We start from the raw sequence: 22,949 nt of genomic DNA, 5'->3' as shown, positions 1-22,949 counted from the left end.
AAAGTTGAAAGACTGGATGGAAAAATTAATAAGCATGGGGATCCCTTTGTTTCATTGACTATTCACATTAATTACAGGGTAAACACAATATTAAATAGACGTGCAGCAGCAATAATAAATAATTTTTAAAATAAATAAAAAAGTAAAAAGCAAGTAATGGGTAAGTTAAAAAGTAAAGGACAGATGGAAAAACGACAAAAAGCTTTTGTGTCTGCTTTTGCATAGATGCCAAACAACAGATTTCAGAGAAGGAAAGATAAAGACAGCCCTCAAAGCTGTTAGATAATTTAATAGAATAGAAATTGAAGGAAAATTACTAAAAATCTGACACAACCTCCTGCAAATGTTCATATAGTACAGTGTACATTTTTACTCTGATTCTCCAGTGGCCAAAAGGTAAATAACCAAGAAAACAAGCACCAACACAAACGCAAAGTACATTTCTTTTCCTCTTTGAAATAGAGCTGCAACTATCTATTATATTATAATCGATTAATTTGCTGATTAATCGGTTATTTGGATTTTGAAAATGTTTTTTTATAAATGTCTATGCATTCTTTGAAAAACAGGATATTACTTTTTTGACAGTGCTGAAAATGCACACGCAGTTACTTGTTTGGTGTGTAACTTGTTTGTAGTGGAAAATGTTGATCTTATTTCAAAATAAAAGCAGATATTTTTATATTTAAAAGAAAGATTGTGGACAATTACAATGTTAGAAAAAGTTAGGCGTACTAAAATTTTCAATGCAACAAACTTGGATCAAGTTTGAAGTTGGGTGCATGATTTAAAAAAAAAAAGTTTTTCCTGCATTTCACAGCAAAGACGTTTGCAGAACGATTTTCCCTTTTATTGTGCCCCAAAATTTAAAGATAAAAAAAAAACTAAGCAAATTATTTTGGAGAAAAGACTTTGATTGCTTTGTTGTGCTAACTATAGCATTGTTGCCATAAATGTAAAACAATTTTAATTTGTCCCAAGTTTATTTTTTTCATAATGTTTACTGTTGAGGCGCTGTAATTCTGACGATTTGGACAATTTTTACAAAAAAAAGGTATTTAAACGATGAATGATTTTATAATCTCGCGGATGAACGGTTGCATTTCTTCTTTGAAAATCAAAGTGTAAAATACAACTCTGTGTGGAGTGGTGGCATATGTTTTCACGGCTTTCGTTTCCCTGACGATTGCAAACAACAAGAAATAAGAGTAAAATAAACAAAGCGTGAGTGGGCAGCAAGGGGGCGCTCTCTCGCTTGGGTTTAGTTGTGGAAAAAGGCGTTGAGTTCATCGTAGGCGGGTGCGCGCTCGTGGTGCAAGTGCATGTCGTGGTAAGGCAGGACGTTTTCCGAGTGAATGCCACTGCGGGCCCCTGAAGAGCCGAACACCAAGTTGTGGGCGCCGCCGCCACCGGGCCTGGAACCTGGCAGACCCGAGTAGTGCATAGAGTAGTGGTACGCCTTGTCGTGGTCGGGCGACGCTGCGCCTTGGTGTTTGAGGGCAAAGTTCCCGTTGACGCAGAGCGGCGGACTGATGGGCCCCTCGTACTCGGGGCTGTTGTACTCCGGGGAACCACCGCCGCCGCCGCCATAAGTCGAGTCGTATGCAGGGCAGTAGCCGTGCGAACCCAGCGGGTGCGAGTTCGAACCCTGGCGGCAGTGCGGGCTGGACAACCGGGCGCACTGGTACGGGTACGAGTGCATGGAGAAGGAGCCCGAGCCGTAGCGCCCCCCCTCGGGACACTGCTGCTCCGTCAGGAAGTTTCGCGAGTTGAGCTGCAGGCAGCCGGCCACCAGGTTGGTGGTGGGCTGCGAAAGACCCTTGCACAGGGTTTGCACGTAGGCCACCAGATCCGGCCGCTTGCCCGAGCGCAGGATCTCCGAAAGGGCCCAGATGTAGTTCTTGGCGAGGCGCAGAGTCTCGATTTTGGAGAGTTTCTGCGTCTTGGAGTAGCAGGGCACCACCTTGCGCAGGTTGTCCAGCGCCGAGTTGAGGTCGTGCATGCGCGTGCGCTCGCGGGCATTGGCCTTGATGCGGCGCATCTTAGAGCGCTCGATGCGGGCCTGCGTCATTTTGCGCTTCTTGGGGCCCCGCTTCTTGGGCCGCTCGCCCTCCGTGTCGTCGCCGTCGCACTCGTCGTCCTCGGCGCCGTCGTCATCGTCGTCATCGTCGTCATCCTCGCCGGCGTGCTCCGATTGGGTCCGGCTGCTGCCCCGTAGATCGGAGGAGGCGTCCATATTGTCCCGCGTGTCGCCGTCGTCGTCCTTGATCTTGTCGTCGTCGCTGTCGTCAGCCCACCCGGAATATTTCTGCACGTCGGGGAGCAGCGAGGGGTCGTTGAAAAGCCTCGTCAACATTTTGCTGCAGGGGGAGAAGAAAAAAGTACAACTCTGAATTCTAACGTCACCTTGAAGTAGAGGTGAATCAATCGAATGGGCTGCAAGTGACGATTAATCAGATTAACTGTCGATTAATTGCAGATTAATCGTTTGATCTCTAATCAAATTCAGTTTTGTAAACTCTTATTCGTTTTCAAATATGGGAAATTCAACTTTCACAGCAGCAAGACTTAAAATATTTTGTTGAGTTGCCCAATTTAAATATTTATCTGTATGTTGCTTTGAAATTTGAATAAGTTAAAAGTTACCATTCAAGTAACACCAATCACCCAATCAAAAATATCGGAATTATATGTTCAGTCAAAGAGTGTTACAAATATAATTCCGTATTTGTTTTAACACAATGGCCTCTGGTAGGAGTGGGTGCAAAGGGGGCGGGGGCACACTACAGGTCCCAAGAGGGGGTGAGAAAGGAAGGGGGAGTCTGGGACGCCCACATCCACTGGCTGCATTCCAACACTATTCATATCCAACACATCTTGTCACGGGACGACAGAAGGACCCCCCCCCAAAAAAAAACAAAAACATAAATCTAATTCGGTGTACTGCCTGCCTCTTGTGACTCTCAATATTACATTCATGCTGCAAAATCACATTATCGAATATAAATAGATTAAAAATAAAGGTTAATATAATAAGATTATAACAATGAGCAACGTTATATCATTGGAGTGCATGCTTTCATTTCTGTTCTGCTTTTTTAAATTTAATTTGGTGAATATTGAGAAATCTCAGATGTAAAAGTCGTGTGTTTTACATAACATTTTAGGATTTGGGAATTTTGGTGTTACTTGTTTTGCCAATGGGCAAATATTGAAATTGAAAAATATTTGTGTGGCGGAGGTAACGCATTAGTAAAAACATATCTATAAATGTGACATTTATACACTCCCTTTTAACATACAATACATATTTCACAAATATATAAATAGAAAGAATTAACAAAGCCGTCGTTTTAAACATGAAACGGATCCATTTGACCTCAACGTAACAGGAAACACATAAAATAAACAACAGCCTAATTGCCTCTTCAAAATATATTAATGAAAGACGGTCGAACACCTTCAGGTAATTATCGCTTAGATGTGTGTGCGTGTGTTTATGAGTGTGTATGGGCACGCGCCAGGGGCAAAATCGACTTTTTTAAAAACCACACACTCGTGTTTTCTTTCGTCGCAGCAATTAGAGGCAAAAACAATTAACAAGCCAAGCATGCAAAAACATGAAATTGATTTCACTGCACTTGCAATCGGCGATGCACGCATGCGTGCGCCTTCACAGATGGACATATAGTGTATAGCTTGTAGGGCTTTTAGGGCTCGTGAAATATAGAAATGTTGGCCGTGGGCTGTGATTTAATGAAAGAGCCAGACGTGTGTGTTTACTTTAAAGAGGCGGGAGAACGATGCAAATAAATTGTCAGGGAACAAATCTATCATTTTTGCATTAACATCGTTAATTACGTTTGTATGACGGTTTGATTTATTTGCAGCTTTAGAACGCCCCCGGACAAACAAAAACATGATTTGTGTCCCCAAAAAAATTCTACGCAACATTGCATCTGTATTAATTAGATTTAACAGCGTTGAAAACGGACGCTTAGATTAATCGCTAGATGTTGATGTATAGCAATTAATGCCAAAAATCTCCAAATTAATTTGAAATTTTTTGCTTACCCGTCTACATGAATTATATTTGATGACTTTACGGAAAAGTGGCGATTCAGCTAGTATCCATATCCACAAAAAACGCGCTACACGCACGCAGATTCATTCCAATTACCATCCAAAAAGATGCGTTCGAGAGCATCCGTAAATTGCAATATTGTCTCTCCCCCGCGTTCGCTTGCAAACTCACCTGCGTTCGAGCTCTTCTCGCGGGATGGGATGGGAGGGGTGGGGGTGAGGGGGTCCAGTAACCAAGAAAAAGAGGAGGGGGTGAGGTCCTTTTTTTTTTTTTTTTTTTTCAAACCACCATCGTCAGGGAGCGAAGCGGCACGGTTGTTCCGTGTCGGCGTGCAGGTGCGTACAGCGCGCTGGCTCTTCCTTCACTGGGTGCCTCGCCCCCCTCCTCCCGCTCCGCGAGAGAGGGTGAGCACGAGAAAGAGAGAGAATAGAGAGAGTGTAGCGTGTGAGAGAGAAGAGAAGAGGTTACATACCAACTATAAGGCTGCGATGCCAGCGCCCATATGGCTGCACGTCACCGGCAAGAGCCATCACATGAGGGGCCCGCTGATTGACATGAGCCCGCATTCGGAGGGATCTGGCCTCCCTGGAGGGGTGGAGCGAGAGGGATGGAGAGACATAGATAGAGAGCAAGAGAGAGAGAGAGGAGGAAGAGGAGGAGGAGGGCTTCGCCATCTGTCGCCACACTAGTGCGCACAAAGGCAGCAAAAAAAATACAGACAAGCAAATAAAATGGTGGTACACAAAAAATATTGGACCAGAACCTCCTTTTTTAAAAAAAAAAAAAAAGCACTTTAAAGTCAGCTTTATTATTATGAATAGAATATGCATGGCATGGCTAACTGCATTAAGCAGATCACCCGCTATTAAATCATATTAACACAAGCGATTAATCAGTTTAGCGTCCGCATAAGACTGTAGGCGGCTTATCGTACAATTACATCAATTAAGTGGAGAAGGTGCAGCCTGCCACACTGCGGCCACTGGTGGGTGGAGGTGGGGAAAGGGGGGGGGGGGGGGGTGAGAATGCATTAGAAGTGCATTAAGGCCGCCCTAGCAGAAGGCATATTGTTTATTTATTTACCTAATTGGATCCAATGATGCTATGCCGGCGAGCGTGGCCTCAGTCGGCATTTTGTTCCGTTGACCCACTTGACGAAAAGGCTGAGAGAAAAGGGGCAATAGTTTTGGGATGAGCGCCCTTTACTGTGAGTACCAAGGGGGTGTTATTTAGAGTTAGTCCGCCATTTTGTGCTCTTCTACACCAAATTCTTATCCAATGGTAAATTGGCTCCAAAAGGGAAGCCACTGTGTATTTCAGTGGTCTTTTTGGCAGCCATTTTAGTTTTATCGGAAACTACTTTTTAGTTAGTTACATTTTTAGTCATTTCAAAGACTCGCTAAATATGCTGCAGGTGGTGTCTTCATCTGAGGGGGCGGTGCCCCGGCTATCCCCGTCGCCTTTGGCGTGCCCGCTTTTTGTCCGTCCCTGCACTGAGATCTCTATTTAGTGCACATTAGTGCAGTTAATGCGGGAGAAATGAGCTCCGTGACCGCTGCGTCCAATTTGGCTGGCGAAGAGTGTCGCCACGCCGAGGAGAGGCGTTGATGGCGATACGGGCTTGTTGCGTTCGAGTGTGGGTCACCCCTGGGTGTATGCGTGCGTGTGTAAGCAGAGGACATGTTTGCATTCTTTGTGATGATGCTTGTTCACTAATGTGTCCATCCCTTTTGGGATGTGGGGATGTCAACCTGGAAGCACACCAGCTAGTGTCTGAGTGTTTGGATTCAGATGATGTAGATGTAAAAAAATCGTGCTTTGAACGCAACCGCTAATTTTCCGAAAATCCATATCGGCCGGGCCGCAAATTGGCAATGCCCTTGTTAAAGGAAGCAAATGTTTTAATAATAGTTAATCGCATTGATTAAGAGTTGCGAGCCCTCCGTGCCAGCCAAGTGGTGCCAAGTAGAGGATTGGCAGGAGGTGGTCCACAACAACCTTCAAGTCACCTTGCCAAAATGAATGCTGAATGTCAACAGCGCCACTTTAGCCAGCGTCAAACAAACAGTGGAGAAGCTGAAAGGCCAGTGCGGAAATGCTAAGGGCTCTTAATTCCCTTACTGTGTCGAATAATGTTTAACGCTAACATGTAGCCACATAGCATTGTGACGTAAGGATGCACTCGACGATTATCTTTTTGTCCTGCTTACATTCTGAGGGAATTCTTGGTTAGCGTTCCAGTCAGACTGCCCGGAGTTGGTCCTCAAACATGTTGTGTTTGGCATTTCGGCTCAGCATCCGCATTTAATTTGCCAAAACGCTCACAATGACTTTTTGTTTCTACGAAGATTAGTGTTAAGCGAGAGGGGGGGGGCGGGGGGGGGGGGGGGGGGGGTACCTGCTGTTGTTTTTGCAAAGCTAATCAAAACGCTAAATAAAATAACGTTTCAACGTCTTCTTTTTCCTCTGAATGTCATCCAGTAGATGGTGAAAGTCATCAAACCAAATCTACCCCCCCCAATTCTCCATCAGACGTGCGAGGTGACGACCTGCACTTCTCTGGTCTTTCTGGACCTATTACTAGCACACACACACACGCACACACACACACAGATACAGCATCCCGGACCCCATCTGCACTCTTCTTTCTCCTACCCGCTAATTGCATATGCACAAATGCAAATGCCTATTAATTAATTACTTGACTAATTAGTGCAGTGGTATTTTAGAGCGATAAATCAAGTGGAGATGGGGCAGAGGACGTCTGGAGGAGGAGGGTGGGGTGGGGTGGCTTGGTCAATGGCGGAGGTTTAAGAGCAAGGCACGTCGACAAAGAAGCGTATAGGTCTGAAAGACGAGGTGCGAAAGGTAGAGGCGGATTAAATTTAGGCGGCACGTGATCGCCCCTCCACACCCTGCTCTGCCAGCTGTGTCACTTGCTGGCAGCCTGCCAAGTGGTGGGCACCCCAAGAAAGGAGCTTGGATGCATATTCATATATAGCAGAGACACCTAAAAATGAAATCTGAGATATCCGGACTGAAATATTTATTTCATTCTCGTTAGCTGGCCGGGCAGACAACGAGGTTCTTAATTGCAGCATCAGTAGGCTCCGCCTCCTCGTCTTCTTCCTCCACTCACTTGCTCGCTTGGCTCTGCTGCAACAGTCAAACCTTCATGCACCCTCCTTCATACCCCATACGGGTGCCATCCGTTTAGACGTTGAAGTCCACGTCATTGGGTCTGCACACGAGAGACCCACCCACCCACCACCACCACTATCAGTTCCCGTGCCAAGTCAGCCCCGCGCCCGGCCAAGCCCGACCATCTTGTGGGATTTTTTTGCCTTTTAATTATAGTAAGAGAGGATTAATTATGGCAGTGGAAACAAGGGGGGGGGGGGGGGGGGGGGCATGCATTATTGATGCTATGAGTGCGTGGCTGGAGGGGGTAGAGGGTGCTAATTAAATCACTGCCCCATTGCCACGTCCGCCATATCTCCCACCTGCTACATCCCAGAGACCCCACCCTGGGCATGTTACCCTCAAAAACCCAAATTTGCTTTTCTTTTTGTATAATTTCATATTATATACAACCGCAACAGGAACCCCCCCCCCCCCCTCACAAAAAATGGGCACCACGAGTTCAAAGTCCTGTCATTGAAGAAACGTGTAAAAAGTTAAATCAAGTTAGAAAAAAAATCGACACTAAAAGTAGGTGGAGGTTGCCCTCTAGTGCAATTTACCTGCTACCAACGCTTCAAAAAACAAAATCGTAAAATTATTGTTTTTGTTACGATTTAAAAAAAAAAAACGTGAAGGCGTCAGTTTAGTGCGTAACATGCACTGGCCAGCTAATTAATGGATTGACACCGTTTATGTGAGTGATGACGTCACACATGTACGTCATGAATTTATATATTATTAGTATGTCAGATTTATGTGTGTGTGCACGCGCATGTGTAGCTAGTGTACCTAATATAGTGGCAAATATATGCCATCTTTCCACCAATGAATTTGTAATTACGCCAACACGCCGCTAGAGGGCAATGTTACATTGTTTTCTGACCGCATTTGAAAATGTTATACACTACGTACTCTATACTACAGTAATAAAGAGTACCTTGACTTGAGTTGAATTCTTTGTGTGACCGTTCTTGGCACAGAGATTCCACAAGATGGCGCCCTATTGTTAATAGAAAAACAATGCTACCTTTCTATTAGACAGAATTTTGGCATCATCTTGTGGCTATTCAGATTGAGCACAATAATATTAAGGGGGAAAGTTTTTCAACACATAGTTCAAGGGTAACAGACAGAATTAATGGTGGCATTTTTAATTAATTTTCACTATAATTAAACAGCAAATAACTTGTTCTTTCTGTTTGCATTGTCTTCTATGAGATTTCACAAAGTACAATGTGTACAAAATGACCCAGCCTTCACCCACAGAGCTGCAAAACAGATGGCACAAAGCATCTCCCAGGAGTAAAATATATCAGGATTTGCCCCTCCCAAAAAAACAGATATGCTGGTGCCCTCAATCTGATTTCCTGCGTGCGTAATCCACGCAGACATTACGGACGCTGCACTCAAAGAGCATTCTCCTCATCTACTTACTGCCAGTTCAAAGTTAGTTGAAGTCTGCAGTTTGGCCTTTGGGGTTGAATGTTGTCTCAGAGATTTATGCTCTATTTCCCTTCCACGAACTCCTGATTAACAAATGCAATCAATCTGTGATCATATTTCTGCTTTTGGTGGTTTTAAGTGCAGTTCACCAAGCTAAAGGATATTTTTTCCATGCAATCTGGATTTGGGGTGAGATTAATCGTCTGGCCGTACTTCTGGAGCCTCTACTGAGCCCACTTTGTATGTGATTCTGCTGCAGTAGACAAAGTAGCATGCTAACGAGACACTCAAAGTATTTGTAAAATGCCTTATCAAAATTACAAACAGTATTGCGTCATAGTGCCCATATGAGAGGGTGGAGAAGGATGCAGATTACATCGAAAAAAAATTTGTCAGCTATGCATGTCATTTACTTCCTGATTGTAGAATGGCCTACAGAAAGCTCCTTAAGTATCGGTGACTGGTATCGGCAGCCTTTACGAGACCCGATACATTGAAATCGGGCAAAAATGTGACAGCATCGTCTTGACCCTGTGGCCTTTACAGTCATTAATACATTCCTCATTATTTTTTTATTTTTTTTATTGCGAAATGCCGGCCAAACTCACAGTAAGTTATGCAACAACGCTGGCGTGAATACAAAGAGAGCAGTTTAAATTTGGCAGAATATTCCAGCAACTGATTGTCAGACTTAACCAATTTCTCCTGTGAAAAATGATGAACAAAGGGCCACCTGTGGGAATGTGTGTGTGTATGTCGGTGTGGGGGGGGGGACAGAACTGGAGGAGCTTTGTGGAACGGTTTCAAAAAAAAATGACATCCTGTTTCAAGCCCTGGAGTTGTTTTCATTTAATTTCTGCTTCTTTTATCCACATGTAAAGTTAAAAGGAGAAGATTCTGGTGATGTCATTTCCCCCTCCGTGATTCCCTCTCTTGTTTATCTCCCCCCCCCCCCTCCCTTGGCTCCAATCTCTCATTCACAAAGAGAGGCCAAAAGAGGCTCAGTTGAAGCGATGAGATTATTATTTTTTTTCCTCCCTCATTTCTCTCTGATCACAAATCCACTTCAGCTCAGATAGAAAGTAAAATGTCATCCTCTCTCTCTTTTTCTCTTTCTCTCCTCCCCCTTATGTGCCGCCCCTCAGTCCCTCCCTCCTCCCATTCAGCCTCTTGTGAGGACAGACGGACGGACCACTGCTGCTTCTGCCGTTGCCACACAGGTTGAGCGGAGAGAAGGAACTACAGCGGAATTTTTGGCAACTGGTGGGCTTCTCTGGTCTGCTCATTCTGCTCGAGAGAGGCGAATCTCGAGGATCAGCAAACCCTCCGGGGCGGTTGCACCCATCCTGTTTCGGAACCATGGAGCCCTCCGTGTCGTCCGAGATGGAACCCAAAGAGCGGAGGAAGATCCAGTTCGCCGTCCCGGCTTCGGCGGCCCCCAATCTTGACCCCCGGCAAGTTGAGATGGTGAGTGGGCGGAGTCTTGAAAAAACTTTTTCCGGAGTATCTCACAGTCGTTTCCAAGGTCGCGTACCTTTTTTTGTCTGCTTTTGATTTGTCGTCAGGAAACGATTGTGACATTTCTCTTCTGCGGCTTCCTCATGAGATTAGTATCTCATCTTGACCTAACTGACATCACCGGCATCATTATCTTGCACCATTGCACTCGGCCCTGAACATTTTCTTAATGAGTATTTCTACTTTTATATCACGCACAACTGAGGCCCTATCGCCATGGAGACAGACGGGCTGGACAACAATGTCGCCCCAAGCTTCCCTCTCGGCAGATAACTGAAAAGGTCGCCTCTAATAGACGACTGGATCTCGCGTATCTTTGGAGATAGCACCGGATGTGTCATTATGGACATCTGCAGAAAATACCTTATGATTGACATTGGAATGTTTTGACTTTTTATTGAACCAGAAAAATATGGTGCAGCTGTCAAAGAAGAAGTCATTTGTCACGTAGATAAAATAAATACACAATTACCCTTTTTCAATTCCCGTATACTATAGGGGTGTCAAACTCTGGCACGTGGGCCAGATTTGGCCCGCGGCGTAATTATATTTGGCCCGCAAAGACAAATTGTGTCAGTACTAAAATTTCCCCAAAAAAATTCCACGTTTATAAAATGGGTTTCTAGCCATTTTTATTACCATTCATCTTTTTAAAAATTTTAATGACCCTCTGAAGGAAACTAAGGCTTATAGAGACTCCTAGATTGGCTGATAGATCCAAAGTCAATCACTAGCGATTCAACCTGTGGCCGCTTATAAAAATAGTTGCTGTGTCCGAATTTTTCGTCGCCCGCCCGCTGTCCACTTTTTCTGGGTTAAACGTCAAGGGGCGACCTTTGAGGCGAGCCGTGTTTGTGGGCAAACACGAGGGGTCTAGCGGACTGTCAACACACACACACACTTGCACACGCCACATCTTGATGGGTGGCGCAAAGCATGCTGGGAGAGAGGCGGTTGATCCTCCGCTGGAATGTCCTCCATGAAGCAATTTAGGAGGTTCTGAACGACTAAAGTATTTCCGTTTATTTAACTGATGATGTCGTGGTTCACTCGCCTGAGAGGCAACGTGGGCTCAGTTTACGGTGTCATCAGTAAATGAATCAATCGTGCTTGTTTTTACTAAACCTCATGTGATGTGTAAACAATGTCAAAACATCAATATTGAACATATGCTGCTTGTTGCTAGTATACACAAGCTTGCTGCGTAGATGCCCCGTCACCATATAGGCCCACGATGTTCCTCGGGATGTCGCTATACCACTCGGCGGCTCACTAGCGGGATTTCAATTAATGCCCGTTTGTTATCCATGATGACAACAACAGCGGCGGCCATGACGGCGAGGAGGGAGGGATTAAGTCAAGCATTGCGGATCAAGTCCGAGAAGCATCTGCGGATGACTTGTCTCCAAAGGTCATCGAACTCGGGCCCTTCGTCTCAGCTCGTCCGGTCCGCTCTACTCACATCTTTCGGAATGAGCGCAGCGAGGCGTGATTGACCAACAAATGAGATTGCCCCCCCCCCTCCCACACCGATCCATCGAAACATGACACGCGTTGTAATCTCTAATTCTCCTCGATGGATTTCTTCATTTTTACGCACATTTTTACATGGGCGGATTTTCACCTAATATTACAAAACATTTATTTATTTATTTATTTATTTATTTATTTATTTATTTATTTATTTATTTATTTAAAACGCATTTTCGCCTATTAGTACAAAATAGGTGTTATGGCTAATAAAGTGATGTCATGGCCTTGAAAAAGTCTCCCGAACGTCAGCAGATTCTTTTGTTGCGTCGTTGTGACTACGCACGCAGTCTTTTGTTTATACTCGCACCAAACCTGAGAGAGAACAAGAAAAGGACACAGCGTTGTGACGCAAACCTGTTCTCCCTTCAACCCCCTGTTACCTGCATCTCATTACAAGCAAGCGAGAGGGTTCTTGTATGAGGTCATTGTGCCGCTGGGTCTAAATAGTCTATTCAGCGGGGTCGGTCGTTGGAGAGGCCCTCCAGATGCGGTACTGTGTGGCCAATCTGTTTATTCATTTGGCCAGTAGTGGGGCCACCGATCCCCTCCTCATAATGAGCCTTACTGTTCATTTGAATCAAAATGAATACTCGGGCAATAGTTGCACTTGTAATCAACACGGTCATGACTCACGACCTTGACTATCACCACGACCGGCTCGGTGAACCGTAGCTCACTTCCTGTAGCTCACGTTTTGTCTGAGCTTTGTCTGCAGGCTTGATCCTGAAAATCCCCCGATGTCACAATGAATTTGTTCTCCGGTGGACATCAGCTTTCCAACAAGCCGTGGAAAAAATGTTTAACTGCCGGTTTGTCTTTCCATTGTCCAAAGTCGTAAAGGGTACCACAATGCGAGCGGAGGGAAAGGTCAGCATTGTTTAATTGCGCTCGCACAATCCTGGTGGAAGGATCATGACGACAAAAGACATGGCAGATAAATCATCTGCTGTGGGACTGCAATAGATGGCTCTGATAAGAAGCAAATGTTTTGTTGGAGCGGAACTCCGGAAAGGACATCAGTCCTGCGGCTCTCCTTTCCCACATGTGAAGGTGTGACCCAAGACTTTTGGCTATGTCCCACTGCTGATTCTCCTCAAGATTCTATTACTCAGTGGCCCCCCCTGAGACCCCCCCTCCCATGATCTAGTTTACGCTGTCCTCATGACGCCGCTTTTTATAGGCCTGCCGTCGCCTCGCTTGGGGACCAGGCCCACATCGGCCCAATACCTCGGTTCAATCCCGAAACGTCACAGCAGAGGGGAGAGGTGGAGAAGCAATGGCGGCGACGGCCGAGGGATAATGCGTAGTAATCTCTGGCGCAAATGAGGAAGTCACATACGATTATTACGTAAGCGGTGTAGAGCGGGCTGGTTTTTAAAGCTGGAGAATTACTCGAGTGTTTGTGTCGTGTCGCCATCATGTCCGCCGTCCCGTGTCATACAGATCATGCGGCATCACATGGAGATTGGATTTGGGCTTTGGTTGCCTGTTTGGTGCTTGTATGGACTGAATTGCACCAAATTTTACAATCATATAACATTTTTACATTTACAATTTTAAATGTCCAAATAGCTAATAATAAAAATACAAAAATTCTGATAATTCAGTCAATATTTTTTATTTATTTAAAATACCAAATATTTGACCCATTCCTCTCCAATAAAATTTCAAATATTTATTTTAGTCTCCTATAAAGAGGGCAGCATCTGGTGTCTGACTGAGCCACCTCATACCGCCCTGAAAGCCTGGTAGCAGGTCGCCACGACGCCCCCGGACCAGTTCACCTTGCCAGGGGCGAGACGTGACAAAGGGTGGGTGTGGTCGAAAGGAAGCTATTTTTCATAACCCCTGGCCTTCAGGAGAAAGAGGACAGGAAACAAACACGTTAATGTAATCAGCAATGTGGCACACCGATGATGGACAGGAAAGAGATCCAGGGACGAAATATGGGCCGGTAAACAGGAAGTTGGCGTCACAAGCGAGGGAGGAATCCACACTTGGTGGTGTTATGTGGCACAGTTCCATCGTGCGGCCTCCCCTCCCCTTCGCTCTCTTCCCGTCATGAGGCGCAGGCACAAAAGGTTCATGTCATGGCCAAGGTTGGTTGGCTGGCTCAGTCTCCGCTAAGCCATGCGTGCTCGCTGTTTTATTAAATCCGACATGTTTCCTGGAGGTGGCAACTTCTGCGTGGGAATGCTAAGCTAAATTAGCTGGTTCACCTACACATTCCTTCCATCAATGGAAAATAATTTCAAATGGTGAAGACAGACTTTTTCGATACAATGCCATCTGATGTGGCGTTCATTTCATTTTGTGACTTTTGTAGATTCGGCGCAGGAGGCCGACGCCCGCCACCCTCTTCAGAGTAGCCGACCACACATCGCCAGAGGACGACCAGTCCAGCCATCAGGTAAAGGTGAACTTGAGCCTTTTTATGCTATTGCCTCTTTGTTTCATTCTATTGATTGACTTAATTGACAATTTTTTGCCTTTTACCGTGTGTCAAATGTCTTGTCTTGTCGCACAGTGGGTCGTCGGGGAGAACGGCGTCCTCAAACCAAAGCGAGTCAATCCAAATGTGTACCAGCCTCCATCACTTAAAGGTCAGTGCGAAAGGGCGCCCATGTGTGTGTTTGTGTTAGACTTAACCTTGTGTCTTTATTCCTTTAATTTGTTTTACTGCCACGCTTCACAATGCATACAAACAAGACCTTTAAATTGCTTCGGTGTGTTATACAAGGTGGTCCCAAATCGGTTTGCAAATTAACCTAATCAAGGAAGGATGGAAAGGCGAGTGGGAGGAAGGATGGCATGGAAAGTAGGAAGGAAGGAAACAAAGATGATATGAATGCCCGATGGAAAGATTAAGGAAAGAATGTTTGAGGGGAGGAGGATGAAAGGGAGGATGGTAGGAAAACAGGTAACATGGAAGGAAGGGACGGTGGGAGGATGGTAGGAAGCAAGGAAGGAAGCAAGAGAGGGAAGACGGAAACATGAAGGAAACAAGTACAAAGGAAAAACTGTCTTGTAAGTTTATTTGTAACAAATAAACGACGTAAACCACGTCGCTACCGATTCACGTCGTGAATTGTGTGCCACGCAATTGTTTTTAGTGCGAACGTGACAGCAGCTTGTGTATGTTTGTGCGACAGAAAAGGGGGCGGGGGGGATTAGAAGCAGGACAGCTGTGAGTGTGAGTGTGGATCATCCTGGATTACACTCAGTTGTGTGTACAGCTGTGCCACATACACACACTGCAAATGCGTACTTTAACACAAAAGACCCTTTTGTGCTCTTATTGCATGAAGTGTTCAGAGTGCACACAAGATGCCTCGCACCTGCATCTGCCAAGGTTGCGTAAGCGGCCTTCTACCAGAATAGGTGACCCGAAGCGTCGCCCGGGTGTGCGTCCCGCGCGGTGCAAAGGAGAGAAGAGCGAGGTGGGCGGGGCGAGGTGACCCAGAGAAATTGAGAGAGGCGATGTTACGAAAGAGAGGAGGGTGAGTCAGCGTGGCAGAGAAAGTCGAGGAGAGACGCAAACAAACCTGTTGACTGGAAACAACGTCGTGAGGTTTGGATCCAAAATATCTATAAGTGATCTAAAAAAGTGGATCTCCATATTTTGCGTCAACAAAAACAAAGGCTGAATTTTTGGGGGGAATATCACACGACTGTGAAGTCATGTTGACAGCATGTGACAAAATGGCCGCCCCCTAAAAACGGGTGGCCTCGTTCATAAATGCAATTGTTTAAAAATATGCATAAGACAACACCACACTTTTTTTTTTTTTTTTTCATGAGTAATCAGTGAGTTGAAGCGTGGTCAAAACAAAACACCATCCCCCTCTTATCCTTGTGTCCTTGTGTTTGTCTACCGTCATCTCCCCCGTGTCCCCGTGTGGGTGTGCATAGCTGTGCAGAAGATGGCCGAGGCGCACATGCAGAACTTCGGCGTTCTCCCTCCTCTGGAGGACCCTCTTGAGGGTGAGGAGGATGACGACCCTGAAAAAGCTACCGGTGAGGAGGAGGCTCTCGTTCCACCGTCAAACTGGGCCACCGGCGACTGCGCCGGCCGCACACGTTTTTATTTCTAGTTACTGTAAAAGGAAGAATTCACCCGCTAGTTCTGCTAGCATTAGAAAAATACATTGAATTTGACTCTCCAGGCCTCTTGGGGGCAGTAGAGTACTTACCTGTAAACTTAAAGAGTATTTAGGGCCATTTCCCCTTATGGGGCAAATAAAGGAACATTTTATCTCATCTTATTCTCCCTCTTCCCGATCATTCTATGTTTCCACCATTCTCAAAGACTTATCCTAAAAGTAAAAGTTTCCCCCCCTCCATGCTTAGAACCCCAGGAGACGTCAACTGGCGACCAGTCGGAAGCGGCCCCCGATGTCCAGGAGACGGATAAGCTGATCCAAGCGTCTCAGGTGGAGGAGGAGGAAGGGGGAGAAGATCAGGTGACGACAGAGGAGAGCAAGTCGCTGGGCAGTAACTGAGGAAATGCGCATTTGATATCAAACTAAAGGATTGCACAGCCCACTTGCTTCCCTTTTTGCTTCTACAGCTGAGGTCTGTGTGACCTCATAAAGAACAGTGTAACCTTTAACCAATAAATTCACATCTTTATATGAAAACAAAGATGTTAGGATATGACTAACCTCTTTAGATGGCGCTACCCTAGTGATTTGTATTTTCACTCACGGATGCGTTACTTCATTACCAAGCTGATCAATTAGAATTTGTTAATCAGCACAATGGCATGTGGAGCCTGCAACAGGCTGATTCTCAAAATGAAATATTGTGACGACTCACTGGCTAATCTGAAAACATTCTGAGCTCTGGTGACTACTGCTGACTTTATAATCAACTGTAAAGTAGCTTCTTAATATGCATGTACCGCCATCTAGTGGCTATCAGGAATGACAGGTTATCAGCCGCAATTAAATTCCCCCCCTTCTTTTTTTTTTTTTAATCAATAATCTTCAAACATTGAGAAATACCAAACAAAACAAACCCACTTGGTGTACTTTTGATAACTCACCAAAGCTGGGTAATATTAGCGAGTATGTAGTTACGTTTTTGGTGATGGACCTATTAAGGGCAAAACTACCTCGCGTGTTCTGCAAGCCGCATGTCATCAAATCTTTTGGTTCCTTTTCTACTCAACTTTATAGAGTCACCATATAGGTTTGCAATTCAACGTCTCAGAAACAGTTGTCATGGTTACCATTTGACTGACACTTCAACAAAATTTATTTTTTTCTTCCACAACTCATTTTTGTGCTGCTGTTTGTATAAAGATAAAATGAACAACCTACTGACTGGATGAAGAGCAACTCATGTATTTGGACTTGATATCCTTCTCCAAACTTTCCCCTTTAGTCTACTTTCTTTCCAGATGTCTGAGTTCAATGCTCTTTATTTTTTGTTTTCCGTTGGCTTGTTTTTAAATGTGATTGTTGGTGGTTGTTTTCAAGTGACCAACTTTAAATAATGTCAGAATAAAACACTTTTTTTCCCTTAGCAGTGTTTCTTTGCATTGTCTCAAACACATACGCTGTACATAATGAGGATGTCTGCACAATAATGTATGCATATCGAGAAATAAAACTTCTAACATTCTTTGTCAACAGTCTAATAGAATACCATATAATATAACAAATAAGGCAACAAAGCAAAAATTTTTTAATACTGTATAATCTCATATATTTGGAGATACTTTAATAGAGTAGTAGCACACTCCAAAAGACCGTTTTCATCATCCATAATTAAATACAGCTAATTATTATATATTTGTCTTAACACGACATTGTAAACAGCAAAAAAAAAAATATTCGTTATGCAGTTTGTTTACGTTTCTGTATCCCGCCGTAACAGGAAGTTCTGTGTGGATAACCCTCTCAATTGTGTTTTCGCTGTGACGGTATTGGTCACATGATCTTCGGAGTTAGTTTCGGTTACGTTTCTCAAGAAGGGCTGATTGCAAAAAAAAAAAAAAAAAAGAAAAAGGCTGGTTGCAGAACACTAACACTCCTCCCACAGCCGAGAGGGGCCTGACTGCAGGAATCAGACCGCTAACACTCCTCCCACAGCCGCACTCAACTGGTTCTGATTGCAGAACGCAGAACGAAAACACTCCGCCCCTGCTCACGCAACAACGACGATGCGGGGATTTCTCTCTCAATGATATTTTTCCTCTTTGAAAGTTCGGCAGGCTGGCATGAAAACTTGGCATCGCAATGATGAAGCGTTAAAACAAGTAAGTTAAAATCATACACTATTGTCATTTTAATGAGGACGTGAGGCACAATTATGTCTTCAATATTTACTCGCGAGTTGGACGTAATTTTTAGAACGTTGTACACAAAGCTAGCCAAGGCACGAAGGTAAATTAGCCTTTGTTTGCTAACTGGGCAGCTAGCAACTGTTAGACATCTGCTAAATCACATGGTTGTTTATCGAAAATAATTTATCAGTTATTATCATGTTTCCTTTCTGAGTAATTGTATTTAGCAGTGTGTTAGTCTTCTAACTAAGATCTTGAAAGTTATAACCAGTGCAGTGCTATTTGTTTTTGTCGCTAACATGCTCTTATTTTTAAATGGTCACAAATCGGATCACATTTCAAAATGTAAACAAATCAATGTAGAAACTAATATGAGACGTGATTTATGACAGTTTTAACTGTGGGGAGATGACTAATGCTGGAGAGCTGTTGTTTATATCTCAAGGAATAATTGAATCTCAGACTCAGAGGTTGTGATTCACTGTTGCCGATGAGTGGCGAAATAATAAAATCAATCTAACATAACGGCTTTTCTGGGAACAATTTGTGTTCGTTTGTGTCTTTGATTTTGTTGATCCGCCCAAACACACTTCTATGCTCTTGCTGAGGAACGAAAAAAAAGAACTTCCCCAAAACTGTAACCATCAAGTGAAAAGTGTACAGTTGTCCAGTGTGTTAAGGAGATGTGGTAAATTTTCACGACTGTATAATATATTAGGACTGAGATCAGTCGTCTCATTTTTTTGCGTGGGTTTTCAGGTTGTGCCGGGAAAATGCCGGGCGCGGAGTACGGGGAGCTCGGGGGCAGCCTGCCCGCCATCGCCTCCCTGAACGCGTCGTACTCGACGTCGTTATCGCTGCCGTCCCCGTACCTGATGCTGCCGCCCGCCGAGCGCAAGCTCATCTCAGACGTACGACGCACCTTTTGCCTTTTCGTCACCTTTGACCTGCTCTTCATCTCGCTGCTGTGGATCATCGAGCTGAACGTGAGAGACTTCTTTGGGTTTTTTTTTGTCTGAATTTTTGTCCGAATTTTGTGTGTGGACTCTTCATTTAGATCGCCAGCACCATCTTGGAGAGCTTGGAGAAGGAGATCATCCGCTACAACTTTAGGTCTTCCTTTTTTGACATATTTGTAAGTACTGTAAGCAGAGATTATTTGTACTGTAAAATGTTGTTGTTGCGAGGGATCTGCTCACCACCATTTAGACCAACATTCGAAATATACAGTAACGTAGTAGGTCTAAGTGTTCTTCAAAAATGAATCGTCATGTCCTCTTGCTGTTTACAGCTCCTGGCCGTGTTTCGCTTCCTGTGCCTGCAGGTGGGCTACGCTGCCTTCCGACTGAAGCACTGGTGGATGATCGCGGTGAGTCGCCTCAGAACATTTGACGGAATTCCACCCACTCTAAAGATTTCTCAAATAAAAAAAATAAAATAATAAACACCCCGCAGGTCACCACCCTCATCACCAGTGTCTTCCTCGTAGTAAAGGTCATCCTTTCAAATGTGAGTGCTGCTACTTCTTTTATGTGTGTTCATCGGTTTCAACCTCAAACGTTTTCACTTCCGTGCGAGTTCCGCTCGTGGCTGAAAGTGCGCCAGATGACAACTTTCAGTGACCTGTGACCCTTTGACATAGAGTATAGCATGTCTCCAGTGAGCAACCTGCTTTGTATCCTTCCAGCTTCTATCCCAGAATGCATTTGGCTATGTGCTGCCCATCACCTCCTTTGTGGTGGCCTGGCTGGAAACCTGGTTCCTGGACTTCAAAGTTCTCCCGCAGGAGGCGGACGACGAGCGAGGTGAGCGCCGGCCATCGAAGGGTGGAAATGTACCAGAAAAAATAACCAAGAGTTGGAACCTTTTATCCTCAGCTTACCTAGCAATGGTGAACGCGGCCTGCGAGCGCGCCCCTCTTCTGTACCCTCGTGCCGTGTCTGATGGACAATTCTATTCGCCGCCCGAATCAGTCGCAGGTAATCGCCATCTGGGCTTGTATCCCCCCCCCCTCCTCTCGTATATACTGATTCCCTTAACCATCCCCCAGACTCCGAGGAAGAGCTTGACGAGGAGGGTCTCGGCCGGCGTGCCGTCACCACTCAGGTACACCAAGTGAGATCCCGCCTCACTTTTGACGTGAAAGCTCTCTTTCATGACGTTCTGTCCTCCCACCGCAGGAGAAAGAGTTTGTTCGACAAGGACGCGAGGCCATGACTATTGTGGAGCAGATCCTCACCCAGGAGGAAAACTGGAAGTTTGAGAAGAACAACGTGAGTGAGCCCACGGGGTTGCTTCAAAAAAAAAAAACATTTTCTGCCACGCTTGTCCTCACTAGAGTGATATAAATCATGTTCCAGGACGCGGGCGACTCTGTCTACACACTGGAGATTCCATTCCACGGCAAGACATTCATCCTTAAGGTGGGGGAGCAGCGTTTGTCATCACGACCATGTCAACGGTGACCCACATCCTGTTGATACCTTTCCACTCTTGTTGTTTCGGTTTGAATTAACACTTTAACACGTTAATCCCTGTTAAAGCGTACAAACTCATTATCAGCACCTCATTTGTCAGAGTTAGCGTGTCACCGGCATCCAAAGAGGTCACATCTTTTCCGCGTTAATCAATCGATCGTTCCAGTGACAGCATTATCAGACTATTTTTGCTCAGCACATGTAGTACAGAAATCAGTCGACAGAGGGCGCTATAATGCCAACAAGCATTTGATTAGCGCCGAAATAGCAAAGGCGCTCTAGTTGATATACTGGGACAATGTAGCTGTTGTTGACGCTTTGGCTTGATATACCGTGTTAGGGTGGTTGACCGCTTTGTTTGCTAATCCTAAACAAGCATGCTAAAAGCGACTTGACAAGCAATACTTCAGCCCTGCATAGTTCTGGCTGGACTTAATCATGTGAGGAGGACCTTTGACTTTTACACAGATTTGATTCCTATTCTTAGGTTCATGATTTCGGACTGTAAAATTGAAGAATGTGTTTGACCCATTTTAAATTCTCCCTGAAATGGGGCGTTGTTGTGTGCTCTGGTAGGCCTTTGTGCAGTGTCCAGCTGAGCTGGTGTACCAGGAAGTCATTCTTCAGCCAGAGAAGATGGTCCTGTGGAACAGAACTGTGTCTGTCTGCCAGGTGATTGGTGTATTCACAAGACTTCTCAATTTATCATTTTAATGTCTTTATTACCGCCTCCTCAGATCCTGCAACGGGTGGACGATAACACACTGGTGACGTACGACGTCTCGGCGGGGGCAGCCGGAGGAGTGGTGTCCGCCCGGTAACAAGCTAGCCTCTTAGCTGGCCACGCCTTAGCCTCTCTGTGTTTTACAAGTCACATTTGGCCCACCCAGGGATTTTGTCAATGTCCGACGGGTAGAGCGGAAACGAGACTGCTATCTTTCTGCCGGCATGGCTACCGATCACGACGCCAAAGCACCCTGTGGACGTTATGTCAGGTCAGAAAAACAAATGGCAAAATCTTTTTGTGCACTATATTTTGATCGGACTTTTTGCACAACAGGGGAGAAAACGGTCCCGGTGGATTTGTGGTCCTCAAATCCAGCAGCAACCCGTCTGTCTGCACCTTTATCTGGATCCTTAACACGGACCTGAAGGTGAGACGAAAAACTGACATGTTCTGGTCTTCAAGGGGACTTGGGAGCGGTCCCAATGCTTTTGTCCATATAAACGAAACTCATTCCCCGCTCTCAGGGACGACTACCGCGCTACCTCATCCACCAGAGTCTGGCCGCCACCATGTTTGAGTTCATGTCCCACCTACGCCAGCGCATTGCCGAGTTGCGGCCATCCTTGCGCTGCCACCGCCAACACCACCCGTGCTAGGATGACGGCAAAGAGGCCAAGGAACCATGGCGCACGTGAGCACGCGTTGGCCACAACCCACGCGGCTGCTAAGACTGAACTTTTCTCTGAGCCTTATCTTCTTCTGCTTCATTTGGTCTGCTCGCTGACTGCATCCGGTGCCTTCCCCGCTCAACATACACTCCCCTCGTCACACGAGGGAGACAGCACCAGTTAAAGCTGATCTCCTTGCCTTCAGGTGCAAAAAAAATATATATATAGAAAATGGCTGCCAAATTAGGTCGCAAATGTGTGGGATCCGTCCAACTGGTGCCAGGCGGCTTACTTTTTTTGTTCGCTCCCTGTTCCTGTTCAGTTTGTGATACGGGTGCTTCAACATTTTTGCGCACCTTGTTATGAAGACATAGCCATCTAATTTCATGTCGGTGAATGAAACCCTAACAACTGTGACATCCCGTTTTGAACTGGAATGAGCAAGTTTCAGTGATTTGAACAATTGCTGGGATATTAAAAGCGTTTGTGTGGATTGTCGGGACAAGCTAAGTGCAAACGCTTTCTAATATATATATTTTTTTTAATCATTCAGATTTGTGGACTTTTTAAAGCTGAAAACCACAAAATCATTGTTTGGGAGTGTTTAGAAAAAAAAAAGAAAAGAAAAGCAGCATATCATGATCACATGTGATGATCCCAACCAAAGGGAACAAATTGTTCTGCGTTCACATTCACTGACACCCATGTGAGTGTGGAAAAATGTCAGATGGGGGTAATGAGCCGTGAAGACATTTTGGCTGCCTTCATTGTATAATCTTTGCTTTGTCTTAATGAACGTACACTGTTTGAACATTATCTCTCACACATGCACACATCATACTGTACTTGTGTTCACACAATCATACTCATTTTAAGTCATCACAACAAACTGACCGACTGTTTTTATAGCTAGTGTCTAATAAATTGATTTAATATTTAAAGACCTCTACGGTTCAAGACCTCTATTGGTTCAAATGCCTTTGACTTGAAATTGATTTTGAATGAGAAAAATTAGGGGGGGGGG

General features: G+C 45.0%; 3 protein-coding genes and 1 long non-coding RNA gene across 11 annotated transcripts; 3 read left to right on the top strand and 1 right to left on the bottom strand.

The window, feature by feature from the left end:
• Positions 1–582: 582 nt before the first annotated feature.
• LOC125983505 (uncharacterized) lies at positions 583–831 on the top strand. The gene is made up of 2 exons (XR_007486736.2): positions 583–724; positions 768–831. It is a non-coding gene; the product is annotated as an uncharacterized lncRNA (long non-coding RNA).
• A 391-nt stretch (positions 832–1,222) lies between these two features.
• On the bottom strand, positions 1,223–4,643 carry neurod2 (neuronal differentiation 2). Of its 4 annotated transcripts, none has more exons than XM_049744779.2 (2): positions 4,557–4,643; positions 1,223–2,360 (listed from the first exon to the last, which is right to left on the bottom strand). In XM_049744779.2, exon 2 carries the CDS (start codon positions 2,354–2,356, stop codon positions 1,262–1,264), a length of 1,095 nt encoding a protein of 364 aa, XP_049600736.1. In that variant the 5' UTR covers positions 2,357–2,360; positions 4,557–4,643; the 3' UTR covers positions 1,223–1,261. The 4 variants fall into 4 exon arrangements, with proteins under 4 accessions (XP_049600736.1, XP_049600737.1, XP_049600733.1 ...); XM_049744780.1 differs by having other exon boundaries at positions 4,553–4,629; XM_049744776.1 differs by lacking the exon at positions 4,557–4,643 and adding an exon at positions 4,256–4,550.
• Positions 4,644–9,887: 5,244 nt separating this feature from the next.
• On the top strand, positions 9,888–17,290 carry ppp1r1b (protein phosphatase 1, regulatory (inhibitor) subunit 1B). 5 transcript variants are annotated; one of them, XM_049744781.2, is made up of 5 exons: positions 9,892–10,177; positions 14,088–14,177; positions 14,289–14,364; positions 15,674–15,778; positions 16,112–17,290. In XM_049744781.2, exons 1-5 carry the CDS (start codon positions 10,070–10,072, stop codon positions 16,261–16,263), a joined length of 531 nt encoding a protein of 176 aa, XP_049600738.1. In that variant the 5' UTR covers positions 9,892–10,069; the 3' UTR covers positions 16,264–17,290. The 5 variants fall into 5 exon arrangements, with proteins under 5 accessions (XP_049600742.1, XP_049600738.1, XP_049600739.1 ...); XM_049744782.2 differs by having other exon boundaries at positions 9,895–10,177; positions 14,088–14,171; XM_049744783.2 differs by lacking the exon at positions 9,892–10,177 and adding an exon at positions 13,597–13,860.
• A 569-nt stretch (positions 17,291–17,859) lies between these two features.
• On the top strand, positions 17,860–22,866 carry stard3 (StAR related lipid transfer domain containing 3). Its single transcript, XM_049744588.1, has 15 exons — positions 17,860–18,026; positions 18,813–19,039; positions 19,111–19,188; positions 19,345–19,422; positions 19,509–19,562; positions 19,741–19,858; positions 19,931–20,032; positions 20,104–20,159; positions 20,234–20,326; positions 20,414–20,476; positions 21,107–21,202; positions 21,268–21,347; positions 21,421–21,525; positions 21,591–21,684; positions 21,782–22,866. Exons 2-15 carry the CDS (start codon positions 18,827–18,829, stop codon positions 21,911–21,913), a joined length of 1,362 nt encoding a protein of 453 aa, XP_049600545.1. The 5' UTR covers positions 17,860–18,026; positions 18,813–18,826; the 3' UTR covers positions 21,914–22,866.
• Positions 22,867–22,949: the final 83 nt, after the last annotated feature.

The sequence above is a fragment of the Syngnathus scovelli genome, chromosome 16 (genome assembly GCF_024217435.2).
Source record: "Syngnathus scovelli strain Florida chromosome 16, RoL_Ssco_1.2, whole genome shotgun sequence".
NCBI classification, from domain to species: Eukaryota; Metazoa; Chordata; class Actinopteri; order Syngnathiformes; family Syngnathidae; genus Syngnathus; species Syngnathus scovelli.
This window is presented reverse-complemented; position numbering and strand designations above follow the sequence as displayed.